Here is a 23,844-nt window from a genome sequence, read left to right as displayed (position 1 = left end):
CGCTTCTACAAAAGAATAAACTGTAAAAGTGTAAAATTTAACAAAAAGTGAATTTACACTGGCCTCTATGATTGTAATTATATCATTAAACTATATATCTCCTTTCTCTTTGAAAAATACAGGGTATTTCCCAACTGTAAACAGCTCAGTGACTTAGTATTACACAATATTTTTAAATATAAGGTAGTTTAATTGATATTTATTTATAAGTTTATCAGTTATAATTTTATATAATTATATATACATGTAGTTACAAATTAATTTACACACGAATATATATATGTATACATAGATTAGATTTATGCGTATATAGCTAAGTGAATATAAATATATTGATGGATCTTTTCAAGTCCAAACTAGATTTACCGATTTTGTCACTTGTCAAAATCTCGTGTTCTATCGTTGGTCAGAAATTCATACGGAATTTATGTTTTAAAGTATATCGCAGTAATACATTGCATCAGCCGTATTGCGCCGCTCGTAAGTATTTAGTTTAGTTAGAAGATTCTAATTCTTTAAAATGAAATTGTAATTGTATATATCTTGTAAACACTCATCGATCATTTATCTTTTTGTATTTTTGTGTGCTAGACGGGGGATTGGCGTGGCTATTTTTTAACTGCAAACTGACAAAAGAAGATATAAACAAAATTTGTAAACAAATATAGTCTTGTGTATGTGTAATATATAGAAATGTGTTCGTCTTTTACCAAGTCAATACAGTTCTGTTTGAAATTTCAAAAAAAGGTGTAAAATATTTTTATGCCCCACCTACGATAGTAGAGGGGCATTATGTTTTCTGGTCTGTGCCTCCGTTCGTTCGTTCGTCTGTTCGTCCGTGCGTCCGTCGTTCGTCCGTGCGTCCGTTCGTCCGTGCGTCCGTTCGTCCGTGCGTCCGTTCGTCCGTGCGTCCGTTCGTCCATGCGTCCGTTCCTCCGTGCGTTCGTTCTTCCCGCTTCAGGTTAAAGTTTTTGGTCAAGGTAGTTTTTGATGTAGTTGCAGTCCAATCAACTTGAAACTTAGTACACATGTTCCCCATGGTATGATCTTTCTAATTTTAATGCCAAATTAAAGTTTTGACCCCAATTTCACGGTCCACTGAACAAAGAAAAACATAGTGCGAAGCTCAGGTTACAGTTTTGGTTAAAGTTTTTGGTCAAGATAGTTTTTGATGAAGTTGAAGTCCAATCAACTTGAAACTTAGTACACATGTTCTCTATGATATGATCTTTTAAGTATTGACCCAATTCCACTGTCCACTGAACATGTAAAATGATAGTGCGAGTGGGGCATCCGTATACTATGGACACATTCTTGTTTATATATATTTAGGTCTAGTTATACAGTCGAAATTTCAGTAACATACACAAAAAGTCATCGTTGGAAGTTTGAATTCAAATGCATTGAACATTCTAGAAATAATTAGCATCCTTGTACTAAGGTAAATTAATCAAAAATTATTGAATTAAATATTGCAAATCAACACATTTAGATATGGCTTATTGCCAAAATGAATAAAGCTACATGCATGTATTGAAATAATAAACCTGTAATTATTATTAGCGAAACGTAAAGACCTACATGTACTGCATTGTATTTAAACTCAATAATAACCAGACAGAATTTTAGTTCATCAAAATTATCAAAACACCACCTAATCTTTTAATCATGAAAAAAACGATGCAATAATAAGGATGACGCATGTCGATTATCAGCCCATTGTATGATAAGTTCTCACTTGTCAATTCACACGAAAAAACTAATGGCCTAATCAATGTACAAAAAATTGAACGTAAAAAAACGGTAACACAGCAACCAATGAACATAGGTCGGTTTCACAAAAAAATATTACGATTAAGATTGAGATTGATCGTTAAGTCATGAACAATCCAGTTTTTGTTTAAACATATTTATTTATGGTGGATTGGGAAACAAGTTTTACAACTTATATTAATCCCTTTCCACTTTGCGGGTGCGAGTTCTGCCTTGTAGCGGCATTATCCTGCTCTTTTTTTGAAATCTACAATGATGTCTTTTATGTGCAAGTTGTATGGCTCTCTATTAACACGGGGCAGCCATTTATCGTCCCCTCCGACGGACTATCATCGTTTCCTTAAGACCATACTCACAAATGGTGTTTGTATAGTACTTACGATAAATCTCTGACTTGCAGGGGGACAGGCACATACATACAGAATAAGTTGTTCAAGATCGTTAAGATTAATTACCATAGGTAATACAGACAAACAATGATTTATTCTTGAAGTTATGTATTTATAGATTCAGAGATAAAGTCTGTCGTCAAGGAATTTTAGTGAATATTTTAAGGTTGTGATTGAACGAATTTGTTAGTACAGCAATAGATAATAATAAATGTTTCATTTTTTTTAATTTTTTAATTGAGAACTAGTAAACGAATAAAAGTAAAAATAAACCCAAAGAATACACATTGTATAAAAATCGAATCCTTTGGATTTTCAAACGTGAAACTTACTCTATTATGACTAATTTTAAAATACTTCACTTGACCCACATGATTAATATCTGTGTACTATGATATTTTAGGTATAATATAGTAGGTCTGAAGCGAAATGATTTTGTTTGGATGATGCTTATTCAGGACAAACAATAAACTCAAACACACCTGAACGTGAAAAAGTGTACTCAGTGTAAATAGTATAATTTCTAATTTTTAGGACCCCTCTAATATTCTATCACCATGAGAAGAAATGTAGATGAATTCCCTAAAAAGATCAATCTTTTATCTTTCTTGTGAAAGTTTTCGGTTACATTTATGGTAATAAATATCATTAATATATTACATATTTTTTTTCTGTCTATTTTCTCCTCTGATAGATGGACATGATTGTATCCAGACTGTTAAATACATGAATACAATATGAAATTTTAAATATTTGTAACAGACATTATTAGTTACATAGTGTGCTAGTGACCTAATACGGTATATATGGGGTCAGTAAATTCCATATGGGGTGAGAGCGAAGCTCGAATCCCCATATGGAATTTACTGACCCCATATATACCGTATTACGTCACTAGCACACTATGTAACGAATTTATCTTACCGACTATCTTAACGTGTGAAATTAAGACTAGTGATTCTCAAAATGAGCAAGTCTTCAATACTGTTAGCACTAAGAAAATACTTCCATTGATCTTACAAAAACAGATGCCAACAATAACGACTTATAAGGTTTAAATGTGTTTTATGAATTTGTTTCAATCTTAATCATCAATTTCTTCGTCTTTTGGAACTTTTAAGATTTTTCTTAGTACCGTTTTGTTTTTTTATAAAGCGACATAACACCATTACTAACCGTGTATGAAATAAGCCCCTCCCCCTTCTTACCTAATAAGGATTATAAAGGGACGTAACTCCACTACTAACCGTGTATGAGATAAGCCCCGCCTCCCTACTAACCTAATATCAAATATACACGGTTTGCACGCGGACGCTTTTAACCAATCATATTCCTGGAAATGTATAGGAGGTAAGATAAAATGCTGTTACATGTGTTTAGAAAGTCAATTAAATCAAAGCTGTAAGATATTTTGTAAAATCAAGTTTTATGCAGAGTTTACATTTACTATTATCAAAATTAAGTTGACCCCGCCATGTTGGTTCAAGGTTTTGAAAACAATCGATAGACATTTGGGTGACAATGCTATCTAAAATCAAGTTTTAAGCGCTCTCTTCTTAATAAATGATTTGCATCAAATGCGGCGCGGGGCATATACACGGGGCCTATAGGTCTAATAATATGACAAAAATAGGAGAGCCATATCGGCCTTCACCTAAAAAATCCGTATCAGCCATCTTCCAGATTGAAGAGTAATGTACAATCTTTGCGACTAACTTGCTTATAAAGTAATTCTGCCGGTTTTTAAAAATAGTTTGAAGGAATTGACTCATTTTTTTCATTTATGTGACATCCTATATTATGACAGGACAATTATCTGCATGAATCACTATAAGCCTTACAGCAAGCAATGTCATGTTCGTACCAAGTGCCAAAATGCATATGGATAGCTCTTGCATTTTCGTACGTTGTTCAAGGATCTTACAGAACAGGTAACCTACTTTTGTTTGCTTATTTTACAAGCGCCAATAAAACAAATAGAGCAATTATCTAATACTTCCGATAATGCATACATGCACATCCGAATACAACATGCTTTAAAGAGTTGTCACATATAAAGAGAATACTTCTTTCTCTGCACCTTAAAGACCAAAAACGACAACAGTTGGAAGGGTTCGTATAAAAGCTACTATATGTTAAAATATTTCCTCCTATCCTACACACACTATTTGTTTGTCTATCACTTTTCTAAAGCAAGGTCTTAATACAGACTCGTATATTTATAGATTATCGTTGATTATAATCTCAACGAGATTAATTTTCTTGCTTTAGTCTGTACAGCAATCGAGTTGAGATGACCAATGATAATCTGTTTATCGCTATTTTACCTATGACGAAGTTGTTAATTTATTGATAACGGGCACCTGCGGTCTTATTTTCTAGCGATAATGTTTCATATCATTGGACTCCGCTGAGAAAGAAAATAACCAATCAGCAAGATCAAAGGAAAATTTTGTAAAATAGCGATACATATTGATAAACTTCAATATTCATTTATATGATATACTGTACACCATTCAGCACATTCAATCTAGAAGTTCAGATCTCAAGCATATATCTTATTACAAATGTATTGATAGTAAATCATAGTTTTACATTATTTATAAATAAATTTATTTCGTTTTAAGTATATATTTATCAAAGAGTGCGTATACAACTGTTTAATTATAAAAGCTATTACTTTTTTATAGTGTTTTTTGAGATATTACCAGACCCCATTATCTTCGGTGATAGTGTCGTTCTAAGATGCTATGTTTCAGAAAAAATTTGCGATACAATCATACGGAAAGCATGGGGTATTGGCCCAAGCAACAGCGTTATCTGTAGTAATGGAGAGTCGTATAGGAAGAATAAATACAAGATGATTTCAAATAACATCAGTGGAAACTATGACTTGGAAATCTTTAGATTTAATGAAAAAGACATGGAAAATCTTTACACTTATTCGTGTGGAGCTAAAACATTTTCTAAACGTATCACACCAAGTGATTATTTGTGTAAGTAAAAATTTTAAACGAAAATGACGACATCAACCACGGACATCGACAATAAATCTCACTAAAATTACCTCGAATTTCGCTGTTTTGCCCTAACAAGTTTTGTCGCACACAAGATGTATTGTGTAGACACACTCTTCATAGATTACAGGATTGAAATTTGTATTTGCGTCAGACGCGCGTTTCGTCTACAGAAACTCATCAGTGATGCTCGAATGAAAAAAAGGTTTAAAAGCCCAAATGAAGTACGTAGTTGAAGAGCATTAAAGACCAAATATTCCTTAAAGTTTTTCCAAATACAGCTAAGGTAATCTAGTTCTGAGGAAGAAAATCCTTAGTATTTCACAATTCAAAGTTTTGTAAACAGTTAATTTATAATTATGACCATATCAATGATGATGCATGTCAGTAGTGCTGACTACTGGGCCGATAGAGTGTTCTTTAATTTCAAGTAGCTAAATTTTTCAATGCCACCACACAATGATTGTCAATTGTGTAATTTTCTACAGCCTAACCTATATATCCAAAATGTTCTAGAAAATAATGTACTACTTGAAACTAGAAGGTGTACTTCATATACTTTTCTCGATATGCACGAAGATGAACGAATTCTCACTCTAATCAATGACACAAGAGATGATGTCAACTTTTCAGGTGTCAACTTCCCAATTCTTAGCAGTAAAATGCCTTCTGCATCATCATATGGCGTTTATCAAACTACGAACTTCATTAAAACTGGTCTTCTTCATACACAAAAATATGCCAATAGAGAAGATGAACGACTGACATGGACACTACATATCATATACAATCATCATAACAAATATGTCTATGTCTAAATCACTTACAACATATTTTTGCAGTGTTAGGTATTTATTTGTTATTTTCTCTCCTTTTTCGGTGCATGCGATTCACCCAGTTTTCATTTTATTACTTTGATGGATTCTCGGAATAAATTTATGAAATTTGAACGCGGTAAATTAATGTTGCCCTAATGAAGGCATTTTTATATTATATACATATGATTTTGTCTTATAAAACTGACACACATTTTTCATTTGTATATAATTTTGCAATTCTAAGCAATTAACAGTTGTTTTAAGGGTATGAATATTTGCATTGTAGACTATCCATCGTTATTTTCTGCATCAAAGGTACACATTGATAGAGGAATCATTAGAGGAAGTGTTAAAATGGAAAATGTTTTCCCAATTCCCAATTGTACTGTGATTTCGGGGGTAAGCTAATGTATATGGTACACATATTAGGTAGTGCCAATTTCCCCTGCTTTACTTTATTCAAATTAGATTACTACAAGCTAAATATTGAAGCTATATATTATCCATGTACTGTACAAATTCTGCTTTTGAAGACAGTTTTGAATCATTACATTTTTTTTAATTTAATATAAAATGGATATTTTTGGTGCAATATGGTACTAGAAATATAAAACATAAAACAAATTGCCTAAAAGAATATCAATATACATGTATATACATCTAAACAAATGATAGAAGTATTTTTATTTAAGCACAAACTAGCAAATATTTTATTTTATTAATGAACTTTGAAAAGAAACCTCCCTTTTTTACAATATTTCGGTTTGTATTTGAGCAGAAAAGTTATAATGCAAAATACATTGATTTACTAGGTAAGAGAAAGGATAAGGGATTACAAACATTATAAATCTCACCACATTATGTATGCGCTAAATGAATAGTCAAACTTGAATGTCGAAAACGAACTGACAATGCCCTGGCAAAAAAGAACACCGATAAAAAAGACAAAATGTCTACAGATAGAAAACACAAGCCTCAACAACAGGCACCCACAACAAACTAGGGCGATCTCAGATTGCTCCGGAATGGTAAGCTAATCGTGGTACTTATTTGGCTCCTGTTGTGTTGCGAATTGTATAACAAACTCGGCGATAAGTCTTATTTAAAAGGTCAAAACGATTAAAAGAGTAGAATTTTGTTTACGACCCCTTATTTTCCTAATGAAAACTTCATGGGAACTCCATATTGTGATTTTCCTTTATTTTTCAGGAAATTGTTCAGAAAGTCGTCCTTTATGTCCCAGGAGGTTATTTTAAATTTAAGTACAAAGAGATAAATGCTAAATATATCATTAACGCAGTAGGAAAAATGTGTGACAACAAAGTTACTATTGTTTGTCGTCTAGGACAAAAAACATACGAGGTTGCAAGGAAGATAAACAACAACATGCATTGTAAAAGTATGTAATTTAATATCATTTTTTTACCAGAAGTAAATAAAGGCAATAGCAGTTTACCGCAGATCAGTAGGCATAAACCCATTTAACTGACACAAATCCGGGTCAAACACCAAAACAAAAAGGAAAGACATCAATCATAAGAGACAAACAACGGAACAGCAAAAACACTGACTGCTACAAACACAGACGCCAACATAAACAGAAACGGGCCACTTGGCAACCACTGCCATATTCCTGACTTGGCACAAGACATGTCAAGAAAAACATTGTGAGCTGAACCTTGCCCCACGGCCATCCAAACTTACCGCCAATACGGCAACGTAAAAATACTGCCAAAATGACAATACGCGACAGGAATACAGCACACAATAAGTACAGCAGGGTTTCCGCTGGCAATTTGCGAAAAAATAATGATTGTGGCGATTAAAATTCGTCATTGGCGAAAGAATTTGGCGACAGAAATATATATATAACGATATATTTTCCTCCATCTTGTTTATTTACTTTTTTCGAGTTTCTTGGACTTTACCCGATCAGACAATACTCGGAATTCACCTTGACCTCATTAAGATTTGGACAGAAAATCAATAATCAGCTGATTGCATTTTATACCTATCGACAACAAAGGACTAATTAATAAAGGTGTTGATTGAATTGTTTGACATAATGATATGCTTAATTAGCTTCCGCTAAATGTCATATACATAATTTATTTACCACTTTGCGACGCACGTGTTTGAAGCAAACTTTTGACGTCGCCTCTCCTTTTAAAGATAGTTTAGCAAAGAAAGCTGTTGTGACAAAAAATGTTCAAAAGCAAGAAAAATCTCTGATTAAAAATTTAAATTATCCTTTGACTTTAATATAAGTTATTGATTAGGGAGACTACTTTAAAGTCGTTTTAGTGACACACGTGTTTCAGACATAGTTTTACGTCTCAACTTTTTCATTTACGATGGTCAAGAAAAGAAAACTGTCGTTATGAAGAAATCAATCCAAAGGTTTAGAACAACCCCTCGAATGAGAGTAACTCTTCAACGTAATGACTACACATGAAATGAGGGATCAATTTCATGTGAGACAAGCTTTTGTTTTGTTGTAAAAGCCACTTCTTAGTACAAAAGGGCACATCAGTATTTTTCTTTTAAAGAAACTTTCCCTACTACGAACTATACTGGTACTATATTATCAAAATATGTCCATTAATTATGTTATATTCCAGGACTTATATCTTCTTCATTATTAAAAGTATAGTTGCCCCCTCATTTAGAAATTTAGAAAAGTTGTTTAAAATACAATGAAAATTTTTCCCTTTTACTAAGTTAAAAAAAATTCTGTTGTTTTAAAGTAAATGTTTAGTGTTTATTCATTCAAATGTAGACTCTAAAATAAGTTTGAGAGAATAATCATAGACACTATGGCACAAAATCATCTTAATTAAGGGAAAGGGGGGGGGGGGTAGAAAAAAAGGTAAATTTCAAACGAAAAATATATTTATGTTACTTGGGAAAAAAATAATAAAGTGGCGAAAAATATATTGTTTTGGCGAAAGAGGTGGCGAAAGAAATAATTGACCCAGGGGAAACCCTGAAGTACAGTGTCAGTTGAAAATTAGAAGTGAATTGAAAAAACCATGAAAAAAATGAAGCTTATTGAGTCGGAAAAAGTAAAATAAAAAATACTGAACTCCGAGGAAAATTCAAAAAGAAAAGTCCCTAATCAAATGACAAAATCAAAAGCTCAAACACATCAAAGGAATTGATACCAATTTTCATTTTCCTGACTATGGTCAAGCATTTTCTTGTGTAAAAAGGGTGGATTAAACCTAAAGCTAGTTAAACCTCACACTTGTTTGACTGTCGCAACAAGTTTCATTATATTGACAACCATGTGCAAACAAAATAAACAGACATAATAGGTTAAGTGTTAACATAAGGACAGCAGTCAACATTGTGTTCTTTTCTTAATCACTATAAAAACTAACAAGTATGTAACAACGAAGCACAAAATGACATATAGAACAAGCAAATTAGCAAAATTGGAGTGTCACTGATGAGTCTTTTGTAAACGAAACCTCGCGTCTGGCGTAGAAATAAAATTTTATTTCTGGTATCTATGATGAGTTTATTTACAACCACTGGCTCGATGCCACTGCTGGTTGAGATTTATTCCCCCGGGGGAATTAACAGCCCAGTAGTCAGCATTTCTGTGTTGACTTGAGTTATCATTGATATGTTCATAATAATAAATAAACCTTTAACAAAACTTAGAATTTTTGAAATACTAAGACTTTTCTACCTCAGGAATAGATTACCTTAGCTGTATATGGCAAGAATTTTAAGACATTTATGGTGTACAATGCTCTTCAACTTTGTACTTTATTTGGCCTTTTAACTATATAAATATATAAATCTTTTGAAGACGAAACGCGCCTCTGACGTAAATATCAAATTTTAATCCTGGTATCTATGATGAGTTTATTTTCAAAGACAAGAATATACAAACTTACCATAATACAAGATGTATAGGTGCAGTACCACGCCATATATGTACCAAAGAAGTATAAAAAGGTATAAAGAAAAGTACAATAGCAAACATGAAAGACACGAATGCAGAAATGTTTTACCAGAGCACAATAACGAAATGAATAAGTACAGAGCTACGTTAAATGTATCAAAGAAATACGAAATAACATATATACAAAAGCACTTTAATAAAAGACAAGAATACGAGAATTATAATAGAACAAAACCCCAATGACAGGATGTGCAAGTAAAAACGGATAAGAATGAAAACAGACTAAACAGTTAACTTAATATTCATGAAGACAAATAAGAGAATAGTATAACACATTATTAAGATGATAAACAATCCAGAATCTATACTTCAAGACCATCGCGTATTTTTTTCTTAATGCGGATTATTTATCAACATGGTATCTTGATACCTACCGATGAATGTTTTTAGAAAAATGACGAGACGTTCTTTGACATACATGTAGCACTGGTTCATCAACTTTCTGCTCAAACACTGGTGACGTTTAACAAAGTCTGAGTAGGAGCTGTAAGTTCTTGAATACCGAATAAGTTGGGAAATGTATATTCCATATGCAGGAGAAGTTGGCATATTGCTACTAAGGTGGGGATAATTTGTCTCGTTTATTATAGATTCTGGTACTGAGATTGCCGTGTATGTCAATTTTGAGGTATAGGTTTCAAATTAGACGGAGGAAGCCGTGTCTGTTGATTCTTTAAGTTCAGGTTCTGGGGGATATATCAATGGAACTCAATCAGAAAAATTTGAATTGTTAATGGAAAAACATTATCTATATATCTGAAAGTAAAATTAAATGATCTGGCTTCTTTGATCTTCTTGTTTTTAACAAGTGTCTGATGGAAATTTGAATCATATGAAAATAAGAAGAGGAGGGAAATGGTTCTTTCTTTGTTCCGTCGAGAGTATAACCGCAAGCTAATTATATTGTTTAGCACTTTAACTCAAAATTAGAAAATGCATTACTTTCAGGATGTTCTTTTATCATTATGTAGACAGGTGTTATAGTTATGACTACATGTTTTCATTATGATTAAAGATATGTAGGCCAAATGCAGTTTTGAGGTATTAAGAGATAAGGTAATTTTTTTCTGCATTTATTCTACTTATGAAACTCATCGAAAGTTCAAACGATTGGGAATAACCTATATATAAAGATGTCTAATACAACTATTGTATTGTTTTGTAAATGTGTTCAGGGCAATAACTATATATGACATTTCTTTTTCAATGCAAGTGTGAGGAAATATTTTAAAATTAATTCTGACTAATTGATATTTTCTTTTTTTCTGTTTCAGATACTATACTTCGAACACAACATTTAAATAAAACGTATTAAAACATCCGATTAATTACAGTTTAAAAAAAAAATGTTTCAGAGATCCACTTACACACATATAAATATGAATCGTTAAAATATCTGCTTTTGATAAATATTTCAGGTAACTACATTATTCCTGTCCTTATTGTAACCGGTGTCATAATCACAATTGCTTCAATAATTTGGATGATATTCCACCGATATAGCTGTAGTAAGTTTTAGATATTATCATACATAAAAATGCCCCCAATACAAAAATGTGTACTTGTACAATGAAAATGAACGTCAAACTAAACTCCAAGGCATTCAAAGAACTAAAATAAAGAAAATCATACAAGAGGCTTCTGATTTTGGACTGTAATAAATTGTGATGTCAGGTTTTATCTTACGTGTAATTATTACGTCACATTAAAAATAGTAAAGAAAGTAGTTGTTGCAACCAAGAAACTAAGCAATCACAACCACAACAAAAAACAGAAGATACTGCTCAACTGATTTCTAAAAGAACACCCATCATTTTATAAACCATCATACATACCCGTAGCTGTATTTGACAAGACTGTTGAAGATGAAACGCCAACTGAAACAAATTCAAAATTTCAATCCTTGTATATACAATGAGTTTATTTACAACCACATTGTCGATGCGACTGCTGGTGGGGTTTTTATTCACCTAGGATATCACCAGCTCAGTAGTCAGCACTTCTGTGTTGACATGAATTATCATTGCTATGGTCATAATTATAAATTAACTGTTTACAAAACTTTTTTTTTTTCGAAATACCAAGGATTATGTACTTCATGATTAGATTACTTTATCTGTATTTGGTAAAAGGTTTAGCAATTTTCGGTCCTCAATGCTCTCCAAATTCGTACTTCTATTTGGCCTTCTCAACCTCCGTTTCGAGTGTCACTGATGGATCTTGGTAGACGAAACGCGCGTCTGACGCAAATACAAAATCCCAATCCTGGTATCTATGATGAGGTTTTTTTAACAACCACTAGGTCGATGCCACTGTTGATAGAGTGTTATTCCCCGAGGGTATCACCAGCTCAAAAGTCTGCACTTCTGTGTTGACATGAATCATCATTGATATGGTCATAAGTATAAGTTAACTGTTACGGCTTGTCTACTTCATGATTAGATTACTTTAGCTGAATTTTGTAAAAGGTTTAGGAATGTTCGGTCCACAATGCTCTTCAAATTCGTACTTCTATTTGGCCTTCTCAAGCTTTTTCTCGAGTGTCACTGATGCATCTTGGTAGACGAAACGCGCGTCTGGTGCAAATACAAAATTCCAATCCTGGTATTTATAATGAGTTGAGTTACAGTCACTAGGTCAATGTCACTGCTGGTTGAGTTTTTATTCCTCACAGGAATCACCAACCAAGTGGTCAGCACTTGTGTTGACATGAGTTATAAATGATATGAGTATACATATAAATCAACTGTTTACAAAATTTTGAATGTTTCACATTTCAAGGCATATTTCCTTCCGGAATAGACTGCCTTAGCGATATTTGACAAAACGTTTTGGTCCTCAATGCTCTTAAACTTCGAACTTTTTTGGACTTGTTAACTTTTTATAATCCAAGCGTCACAGATGAGTCTTTAATTTATAGACGTAATGCGCGTCTGGTGCCAATATAAAATTTTGATACTGGTATCTATGATGAGTTAATTTGCAACCACTTGGTCGATGCCAGTGCTGTTAGAGTTTTTATGAGGAGTGTTTATTATATCGTAATATATTATTTACTTACAGATATAACATACATTAAGAACGCTTGCATATGCAGAGGAAAAATCCAAGCCAGCAGCGTTTAGAGAGTTGAGCTTTTAATATACAAGGAAAGATATCAGCCGTCGTACTGTAAAAATTATAAATGTAAAAAAATGTGTACTCTTGTCTCTCTTTTTTGCTAATGGCTTTGTCTATATACATTAAGGCGTTTCTTTGATACATATGACGTGGCTCTGTACTTCACGTCATTGTGTAATTGTGCTATGGTACATTTTTTCCATTCTTGTCTTAAATTTCAGCTACTGTGTATTCACTTATTTTCGTGGGTACCAATTTTCGAGGTTTGAGGAAAACTTACACATTCGTGGATATTTAATTTCGTGGTTTTGACAAAATATGCACATATTCCTTTGTAAAATTTGTAATTTGTTGAATATTTGAATACGTGGTTTTCCTGTACCCACGAAATCCATGAAAATTAGTATCCAACGAATATTAATGAATTCACAGTAATATGCTTGGTCTATATGCCTTTTTGTGTTTCTTTGTTTCATATTTATTTGTTTTCAAACAATCATCATAAATTGCCAAAGATTGCCCACTTTGAACATATGTAGCTAAACTAACGATTTTAATTTGTCACCATACACAATGAAATGAACGTCATTCGACGACCTTTGTTCTAGTTTTCCTTGTTCGAACCATAATTGTCATAAATTAAAAAAACCTCTTACCTACACTTTGAAAATGAAACCTGTTTAAAAGATGAACGTTTTGTTTTTTACTTCATATCTTTTGCTTAATTTCCTTTTCGTAAATCAGTGATATTGAGGTCCGACTATGAGTGTTGGTTTTATTCTAAAACTGAATGAGTCCGCGATGAAAGGGTTTGAAGGTATATGCATTCTTTTAAATTTCTTTTATTTTTTTCTGTTTTCGTCTGTTCAACAAACATTTAAGACAAGGGACGTATTTTCAGGGACAATTAAATTAGATTGATTTTGAACTTGATATCAGATACAGTGAAGTTTGCTTCATATCTCGATTTACAAATGAAAACCGATAATAAGTTTAGGGTCTAATCTTTCAATTTCTTACAGCAACTGCGTCTGTGTACCTCTATATTTGTTGAATCGATATTTTAGAACATTTTCTTCCTATAGTGATATCTTTGAAACAATAGTTCCCAATCGGAAAGTCATCCCTTTAAAATCTCTGTCGTTCAAAAAAGGTTGTATCCAAAATCAGTCCGCTTTTCTTGATTACAGAAGACAACTCGAATTATGAAAATATATATTACTTGTCATATGCAGAACCACAGGTGAACCTCTTTACTATAAATTAGTTTGTCGTTGTCCCTTTGAACTATTAAGCATTTTGAGTTTTTCCTCCCAGGCACAGGTTGCCGAAAACGTATTTTTTGTTATTTGAAAATTTCGGTTCTTTATACTCGTCATTTTCGTACTTGATTTGGATTTCTGACTGTTTTGATTTGAGTGCTACTGATTAGTCAAATGATAACCAACTGTGTTTTTTTTTTAAATATACCTCATTATGATTAAAGTACAATTTGAAGACACGAAACATGCAAAATGTTAAACATGTTATTAATTAATCAAGATATTTTTGTATAAAATATTCATTAACTATAAATAGAAAATATTTGTATGGTTTTGTACCTTTGTTGTTTTCATTACATGTTTGAATTTGCAAAAATTTGCTCTACTTTCCGTCGATAAGTTTAAAAGATTGTTTTTTTAATTCTTTTTTGACGTTATAATTGGTATAAGAGCTATTGTTTGCTGCTCACGCTTATTCTTATTTAGTTTTAGCTAAAGTATGTTTAAATGATATGATAATTATACTTTAAATACAATTGAGAATATGTCAGAGTCAACAAACCGACCAAAGAGTAAAAAACAACCGATGACCACCAATGGGTCTTCAGAACGGGGAGAAAATCCCGCACCATAAAATGCCAAAGGCGTGCGTCAGCTCGTCCATAAACACAAATGTGTACTAGTCCACTTATAATGGAGGCCCACCATATACCTCTAGCCAATGTAGCAAAAACAAACACAGAGCAATGCATGCAGTAAAACGGAGTTTATAAGAAGTCCAAGTACACACTGTTAGAAAAGGTAACAAAATAAACTAAAGAAAATGACAATAGTACAAAAATTAACAAAGAACTACTATCAGTTACTGTAGTGCTAGCTCCAGACCTTAATTAAACTGATTAGAAAATTATGTGTTCATCATATCAAAATCAAGCGCAATCCCTCCCGTTAGGCATAAAAATAGAACCAGTATGAGAAGAACATAACCCGAATGTTTTCGTTAAGTTTTGCATTGCTATGTAGAACGGAAATTGAAGTAATAATATAAATACGGCAATTTACAGAGAAAACACTTTTAGAAAAATCTCATTATTAACCTAATAAATCATTTATTCTTTTTTTAAATATTTTATTTATTTATCCACTACGGGAAATTTAGTACTGTAAATAGAATTTGCTTGTGGTCAGTAAGTTTAAAACAAAGTGGTATAATTGCCATTAAGACAACTCTTCACAAGAGACAAAATGACAAAGTAATTAACAACTACAGGTAACCTTAAGCTTACTGTCTATAACAATGAGCAAAACCCTAACCGCATAGTCAACTTTAACAGCCCCGAAATGACAAATGTAAAACAATGATATGAGAAAACAAACGGCCTAACTAATGGACCAAAAAAACAAAAAAAAACGAAAATAAATATGTAACACAGCAACAATCGACTACCTCTAAATTACAGGCTCCTGACTTTAGACAATAAAATTGAGAATGGAAATGGGGAATGTGTCAAAGAGACAACAACCCGACCATAGACAAAACAACAGCAGAAGGTCACCAATAGGTCTTCAATGTAGCGAGAAATTCCAACACGTGGAGGCGTCCTTCAGCTGGCCCCTAAACAAATATATACTAGTTCAGTGACAATGAACGCCATACTAATTTCCAAATTGTACACAAGAAACTAAAATTAAAATAATACAAGACTAACAAAGTCCAGAGGCTCCTGACTTGGGACAGGCGCAAAAATGCGGCGGGGTTAAACATGTTTATGAGATCTCAACCCGCCCCCTATACCTCTAGCCAATGTCGAAAAGTAAACGCATTACAGTACGCACATTTAAAATTCAGTTCAAGAGAAGTCCGAGTCTGATGTTAGAAGATGTAACCAAAGAAAATAAACAAAATAACAATAATACATAAATAACAACAGACTACTAGCAGTTAACTGACATGCCAGCTCCAGACTTCAATTAAACTGATTGAAAGATTATGATTTCATCATATGAATATCAGGCACAATCCTTCCCGTTAGGGGTTTAGTATCATACCATCATAACATATATGAGAAGAACATAACCCGTGTCATGACAACATCTCGTTTTTGAATAAGCACAAACATATATAATGTGGTGGGGTCAACATTATGAGCTGGATCCCATTATACCCCTAACATAGGATAGCGGTGTAACAGTACAACCTAAGATCTCTATACAAATCAGTTAGACAGGCTTAATTCAGCAGATGGATAAGCAAAATACATCTAACAAAAACAAAGAGTGGACGTAGCCGTGTATATATCTACATCCCAACAACAAAAAGACAATAATATAATTGAGAATGGAAATAGGGAACATGTCAAAGAGACAAAAACCCGACAAAGGAGAAGATAACAGCCGAAGGTCACCAATAGATCGTCAACTCAGCTGGCCCCTAATAAAAATATTCTAGTACTATGAAAATGGACGTCGTACCTAAATTTGTAACTCAAAAACATAAAGATGTTAATTTTCAAATTTTTCAGTATCTTGTCATTTACTAGTTCACATCAAAATCTCCTGAATTATTTGGAAAGCTACCGAAGAAAACATATTTGATATCAAGCGAATAATCTAAAAATTAATGGATTAACCGCAGTCGAATAGTCTGAAAAATTATTGTTCAGACTTTTCTTAAGATGTCAGGATTAAATTTTTTTCTCAGATTAAATATGATTTACTAATGTTAGATCTTTTGTTTGTGTTTCACTTCAAAGTCGTCGTAAAATGGAGCCTACGAATATTTTGGTTCAAGTGCCCTCGATGAGTTTTATAGAGAAGAAACAAGCACCGGCGGATACGAAATTTATAACGTAGTATAAATGATAAATATGCATTTATGAGGAAATCAATAACAGTCCTATGTCTGTGTCACGATCTTTTTTATATAATATTTTAACAAATAAAATATTGCCCATTAATCTAATGAATACTCTTACTATATGAGGTACATTTTTTTGTAAGTGTCCTTGAAAATATCGATATAGGTCTACACAATTATTCACGGGAAGGTATTGTGACCAGCGATATTTCTTTAACAACTTTAACAGCAGATTATTGTCGATAACGATGACTCGTTTGATAATTTTCAAATCACAGATATTATACAATTACTTTGATTTAGATCACGTTTTATCTGAATGTCCAACTGAATTGATATGATTGAAATTGCATACGTCAACTTAGCTGCTACGATTATCACAATTTTCCACGGAATATCATTACCTATATTGAAATGCAACTTGTTTTCAATTGGTTTGGTTTATTTCGTTAAGCAGCGTTTACATACAAACTTCAAAAACAAGAAAAATTAGAAGGAAACTAAGATAGCAATAATTTCAAACTTTATTTTCAGGTATAGAGATAACGTCTTTTCTTAATAAATCAAACTTCATTGTCTACGTTGACCCCATCTATCCTTTAAACTTCAAAATAAACTGTAAAGGATACTAAATTTAATTTATATTTTAACCTACGTCTATTAAACAACCTCGAGAACTAAATACTATTTCACAAGAATTAATTTCAACGTTCCCATTCTGTTCATTGTGTTTAGAATGTTACAGCAGCGTCTGCTTAATTCTTTTATCATTATTTGCATACTTCTTTCATTTTCATGTTTTATTTTTTCTATCTTATGGTACTCGAATTAGATGGGAACTTTCCATAACAATATATAGTCATGAAATAAAAAAAAAACCATAAGAACAGACTATACTTATCAGTTGAAAAGAAAAATATATATCACAAAAAACAGACGGGACGTGGAATCGAAAAAGTATAAAGGCACTATGTAAAGATTTAAAATATTTGGCAGTTACTAAAAAGTTATCAATCTGGGACAAATATATCAACCAGTAAACATCCAACATTCAATGTATCTACCAAAAAACGTCATTAACAATCAGTTACAGTCAACATGACGTTGTGCCATTTCAAGATGCAGATATCAATAGATTGTAGAACCATGATTGCGTATTTATATACAAATATTGATTTTGATTTTAATTTAATGGTAACGGAATCAATATTTATTGTTAGTTTTTCACTGTCTCCTACATTTGTTAATGTTTAAACATGTATACAAAAATATATAGTTAAACTAACAGTCTTTTTTTAAGGTTTATCAATTTAATATGGACAATATTACATGTATACTGTGTAATGTACTGTCAACAATGGTCAACTACTTGTTTTCTTATGAAAAACATGACAGAAAAGTTGCTGATACGACGGTTACAGTTTGTTTTTAGAACTAGTATTGAATTTCAAATTGCATAATGATAAATAACCCTTCCAATTTATAAGAATATCATATATATACACAGTTTAAAAAAAAGAGGAACGAAAGATACCAAAGGGACAGTCAAACTCATAAAACGAAAATAAACTGACAACGCCTGGCTAAAAATAAAAGAAGACAAATGGTCAAACAATAGAACACATACAATGTAACACAAGATAGAAAACTAAAGAATAAGCAACACGAAAAACTAGGGGTGATCTCAAGTGCTCCGGAAGAGTAAGCAGATCCTGCTTCACATGTGGCACCCGTCGTGTTGCTTACGTGATAACAAATCCGGTAAATAGTCTAATTCGGTAGGTCACATTCATGAAAGGGAGACATAAACAAAATAAAAAAAATATCAAAATAAGTAGAAAAGTATTGAAATAAAATGAAAGAGAGAACATAAGTAAATTATTCTTATTTAATTTGCACATCGATGAATACTTGAATTGAATTGGTCAATTAGATCCCCCCTTTTGTTGACATTTCGATAAACTTTGTTACGAATGAAAATTTAAAGCGAAAGGATGTTTCATTACTTGTACAAATTGCACGCTTCAAATTCGGATCATATCTAATTAAAATGACGTAGGTAGATTATATTTCAGTTTAGATTCTGTTGCATTTAAACAACATTATTTAGGATTTTAGAAAGTGAGTTTGACGGCTTACTCCTTAGTTACGACATGTCGATTGTTTATTTGATGGTAAATATAGCAGGCACAAAATGTTACTAAAAATTACTAGCATTTAGTTTAAGACTAAACACACTTAACATAAAAGTCCATTGGTCCTCCATACTTTTATTGATTTTTGAGATAATCGACCCGTTTTAAACATCAATAACCTCTAATTAAAACATGTTTTCAATCTTATAAGAAGATATAGGAAGATGTGGTATGAGTGCCAATGAGACAACTCTCCATCCAAATAGCAATTTATAAAAAACTTGAATAGATAAAAATATATAACTGTCAGAAACTTTTTAGAAATAGAAATTCCAGGACGTTTTAGGAGTATAACTGTTAAAATCTGTTTTGGAAGGGAACTGTCATTAAATCGGGTTTTATATAAAGAAAGTGCACAAATGTTTAATGTTAAAACACCAAAATGAGTTAAAAATATATAGAAGAGAAAATGGTTAAAATTCCAAAATTCTTGTGAGCTAATCAATTGACTAATTGATTAACAGTTCGTTTAAATATTTTTTGAAGTTGTTTTCAAAAGCCGACATACTGCGTTTCGTATAAGAATGTAAGATTAATCAAAATTTTACATCAAAGAAATGATTTTATAATGATTTCTTTTTTTTTTCAGTAAAATTCACAATATTTCATTAATAATGTATCAATGATTACAATATGTTTGAATAAGTAAACATTTCGTTTAAGAAACTAAGTACAAAAAAATGTATGAGACACCTTTTCAGAGTTCCTACTGTTTATTAACTGGACCTTACGCGCATGGTTGGACCATATGAATATTTACACATATGTTCATGACCATACACATATAGTCCAAATACTCATATGGGTCATAACATATATAGAAAATATTGAACACAGCTGTACATGTAGAATGTGAAACAAATGACATACGAGTAAACAACTTGTTTGTTAAAAGGTATCAATACATGTCGTAGACATTTACACTACCGATTATAACAGTTATATATGATTATACAATATGTTTAGCTAGACAGGTTTTGCTATAGAAAATAAAAGGCAGATGCAAATTTGAAGAAATGTTTTATCATTTTGGAAATAACCAGACATATGCCGTGTATAAACAGAAATGTACTAGTCACCAACTGCTAGTTGCTACAGGATATCGGTACCTAAAAATTTAACAGGAATTTTTGCGTTCGTGGCAATTGAATTTTAAAATCATGTATCATATACAAGGAAGCTATCTATTAAAATTTTCGATGAATAATGATTTACGTATAGATTCTCTGTGGAAATACGCACAAATATTTCCGCAATTAAAATCAATGAAATATCATTGTTTCTGGTTTGTAATTTTCAGAAGAAACTCTGAAATTTATACCTTGTGATTATTTTCATACACAGGTAAATAATGTCTTATTATCTCTAACACAACGCAAATTATTGTTGCAACTCAGATGTAAAGAAACTAACGAGATAAAAAAAAATCAGCGAGACAAGTGTAGAATAAACAAGACCAATCGGGATAAACATGGGCTACTGACCCTCTACCCTCCAAAAAAATTAATAAAAGCAACCTGTCATTTAAGTGGGGATTTAATTAAAAAATACACTTGTTAGTCTTATAACATCAGTTTGCTTTAGTTTTGAATTTTCATGTGTCTGCTTAAAGACAGGTACCTTTTCAGGAGTTCTCGTATCTCTTATCTGTTTTTTTTTTAGTTATTTTTTTTTAGTATTTGGTATTGATTTTTCGTTAAATTTATTAAAAAGTTTTACAGAATCGGAACAATTCAAGGTCTACTCATTGTATATAATTTCTTTATTGTAGTACTAGTTATGTTGCCACCATGATGCCTTTTGGCTAATATAAGTCAGCTTTCTGTTTCATTGACATATAACCAACATCACCAATAGTTCAACGAACGCCCTAACTATATAAATTGTATTTAACATTACTGTGTCATGTATTGTTTTTGACATATTTGAATTATGAATATTTCATTTTCTATTTTGTGTACTTTAGGATACAAATTTTGAATGCAGAAACAAAAATGGATAATTTGGCATGTGTATTTACAGCGTGCGTAGCACTATATATCTTGCAACAAGGTACAATTCATCGATATTTTATTCTAAAACAAAGGATTAAGTAATAGAGTTCTTCAAATAAAGAACCTTGCAAGAATCTTATAATTGGTATTTAAAAAGATTTGTGAATGAATTTACTTCAAATTACATGAACATCAGTAGGAAAAAAACACGTTAACTAGTAGGTATGCAAAAGACTTACCTTTCAGAATACAATTCGCCTGTTGCGATAGCGATCCTCTAAACTAAAAATTTGTTTGTCGATTGAAAAGTCATGCATATTGATGATATCATCATCTGGTAAATGAGCCATTGTTTAAATCTTTCAATTGAGACTGCAGATTAGTATAAATAAGCGTAGAAAAAACAAAATGTTGATACATTTGAAATATTGTCATCGAAGATCTTCAGTAGTTATTAGATTGTATAAATGCAAAATTGTAAACATTAGAATGGCAGACTTTGCATTTCATGTTTAGAATATTTTAGCAAAATAGCTCTTGAAAATTATTTTTACAAACCTGCACAATTGTTTATAGTTAATACAAACGCCAACAGGGTTAAGCATTTGTATACTCTCCCTTACTTTACAAATAGAATCGGGTTGAAATGTTAGCTTTGATATACATTGCCCTTTTATAGTTTATGTTTAGTGCTAGGTTATTATTATTCCATGCATATACAGGTCGATTGTAAAGTTATGAAAGTCAATTGGAACGCATCAAGCAATATGATTTTTGTTGTAGTTTATACAGACACAAACTCGATGTTATATGTGGAAGAAGGTTTAACAGCTATTATTGAATGTCCAATGAAACCTGTATTGTATTGGAAAGACCATAAAGGAACTATTTATTCTTTCGATTTGACTGCAAATGACCAAGACAAGAGAATTAATATAACGAATGATTACAATTTGGTTATTTAAAATGTCTCCTTAGTAGATGAACGAACGTTTACATGTGAAACGCTGGATGAAAACAGAATCGTCAAACTTTTTAACATTTCACTTTTTATAAGTAGTATGTATTGTTTATGACTATGGTTTTAAAAAAAGTTGCCTCTTGTTTTCAACAGCCGAAAAAGGCTTGACAGAAAGATTTAAAACAAAAATGATTATTTGGCCAACAAAAAGAACCGATAATTTTTTACGCATTAAACTTGACACAACTGGCTCTTCATGCAAACACCCTTTTAATACATGTTCTTCAATACGAATTTTAAAGGAATTGTTAAACCATATCAATCGAATCCAAAATCATTTAGAGGCGATTTTCCAGAGTAAAAACATTTGATATCTCAATAAAGACAACAGTAGTAAACTGCTTTTCAAGAGACCAAACATTAAAAAAAGAATAATCTCTACTTTTGTGGTATTTCTACGCCAGACTTTATATTGGTAACATTATTGCGACTTATATTTCTTTGTCCTTTAAAATTACATAACACGATTTGTATTTAAAATTACTTTCAGAGGAACCGACACATATGAGAATTCAAAATAACACAAATCTAAAAGAAGTTTTTACAAACGAAGGTGAAAAATTCAAGATCACATGTACAGTTAACACTGGTATACCAGCAGAAACATTAAAATGGTTTTCAGATCAACATATGATAGCAGTTGGTGGACCTAAAATGTTAATATACGAGTTTACTCCAAACAAATCTAACGATGGACAAAACTTCACATGTCTTGCAAGAAATAACATTACAAATACATCTTTAAAAAAGACAATCAGCCTTCGCCTTTATTGTAAGCGTCATATCATTTATTTTATTTGATATCTTTATGAACTATTTACATTGAACATTCTTGATGTCTTGTTCATGGTTTAGTTTGTTGTCAATGGAAATAAATAAAAAAATATCACTTATGATAACAACAAAAAAATTAATATAAGCCTGGTACCTATGATAACTATATTAGAAAAAGGGAATAGAATTATACATTACAAACGTTTTGGAATATAACTCGAACAATATTGTTGAATTTTCGTTGTAATTAAAACGATTTTAACTGTTATTCTAAGTTCTTGTATGAATAAAAACATTAAATGATTGTTTACTTTCGTAAAGTACTGTAGTAAGCACTTAATGATATGTATCCACAATTGAGCAAGACCTACTTAACAAAGATCAACTAAAGATATTCTATAGTTGATCAAAGATTTGAAGTGCATGCCATATATGGCAGATAAACTTAAAAACTAGAATCTTGAATTGTATTTTTATTTATTACCAATCTTTATATCCATGGGCCTACATATTAGTTAATCAAAGTAACAGCCCGTATTTCAACAAAACTATGTACTCTGACCACTATGTAAAAAAAAACCATGTGCCTTTTTAAAACACAAGGGAACACTACCATCAGTAAATTTATCCTTAATAATCTCAGAATAA

At 31.8% G+C, this 23,844-nt stretch overlaps 1 protein-coding gene across 2 annotated transcripts; it reads left to right on the top strand.

Moving 5' to 3' along the window:
- The first annotated feature begins 355 nt into the window (after positions 1–355).
- On the top strand, positions 356–15,473 carry LOC139491346 (uncharacterized). 2 transcript variants are annotated; one of them, XM_071278976.1, is made up of 8 exons: positions 356–480; positions 1,333–1,441; positions 3,970–4,093; positions 4,853–5,158; positions 6,284–6,396; positions 7,207–7,396; positions 11,392–11,481; positions 13,037–15,473. In XM_071278976.1, exons 3-8 carry the CDS (start codon positions 4,012–4,014, stop codon positions 13,096–13,098), a joined length of 843 nt encoding a protein of 280 aa, XP_071135077.1. In that variant the 5' UTR covers positions 356–480; positions 1,333–1,441; positions 3,970–4,011; the 3' UTR covers positions 13,099–15,473. The 2 variants fall into 2 exon arrangements, with proteins under 2 accessions (XP_071135077.1, XP_071135079.1); XM_071278978.1 differs by lacking the exon at positions 1,333–1,441 and having other exon boundaries at positions 363–480.
- The last annotated feature ends 8,371 nt before the right edge of the window (positions 15,474–23,844 follow it).

The sequence above is a fragment of the Mytilus edulis genome, chromosome 10, assembly GCF_963676685.1.
Source record: "Mytilus edulis chromosome 10, xbMytEdul2.2, whole genome shotgun sequence".
Taxonomy (NCBI): domain Eukaryota; kingdom Metazoa; phylum Mollusca; class Bivalvia; order Mytilida; family Mytilidae; genus Mytilus; species Mytilus edulis.
This window is presented reverse-complemented; position numbering and strand designations above follow the sequence as displayed.

What these genes read in the sequence shown, in the direction of transcription:
- LOC139491346 (XM_071278976.1), top strand. Translation starts at nt 4,012, where the DNA reads ATGTCATGTTCGTACCAAGTGCCAAAATGCATATGGATAGCTCTTGCA. An exon ending in CACACCAAGTGATTATTTGT is followed by an intron (nt 5,159 to 6,283) that starts GTAAGTAAAAAT and finishes TTTGCATTGTAG; the next exon opens with ACTATCCATCGTTATTTTCT. An exon ending in ATTCCACCGATATAGCTGTA is followed by an intron (nt 11,482 to 13,036) that starts GTAAGTTTTAGA and finishes ATTTACTTACAG; the next exon opens with ATATAACATACATTAAGAAC.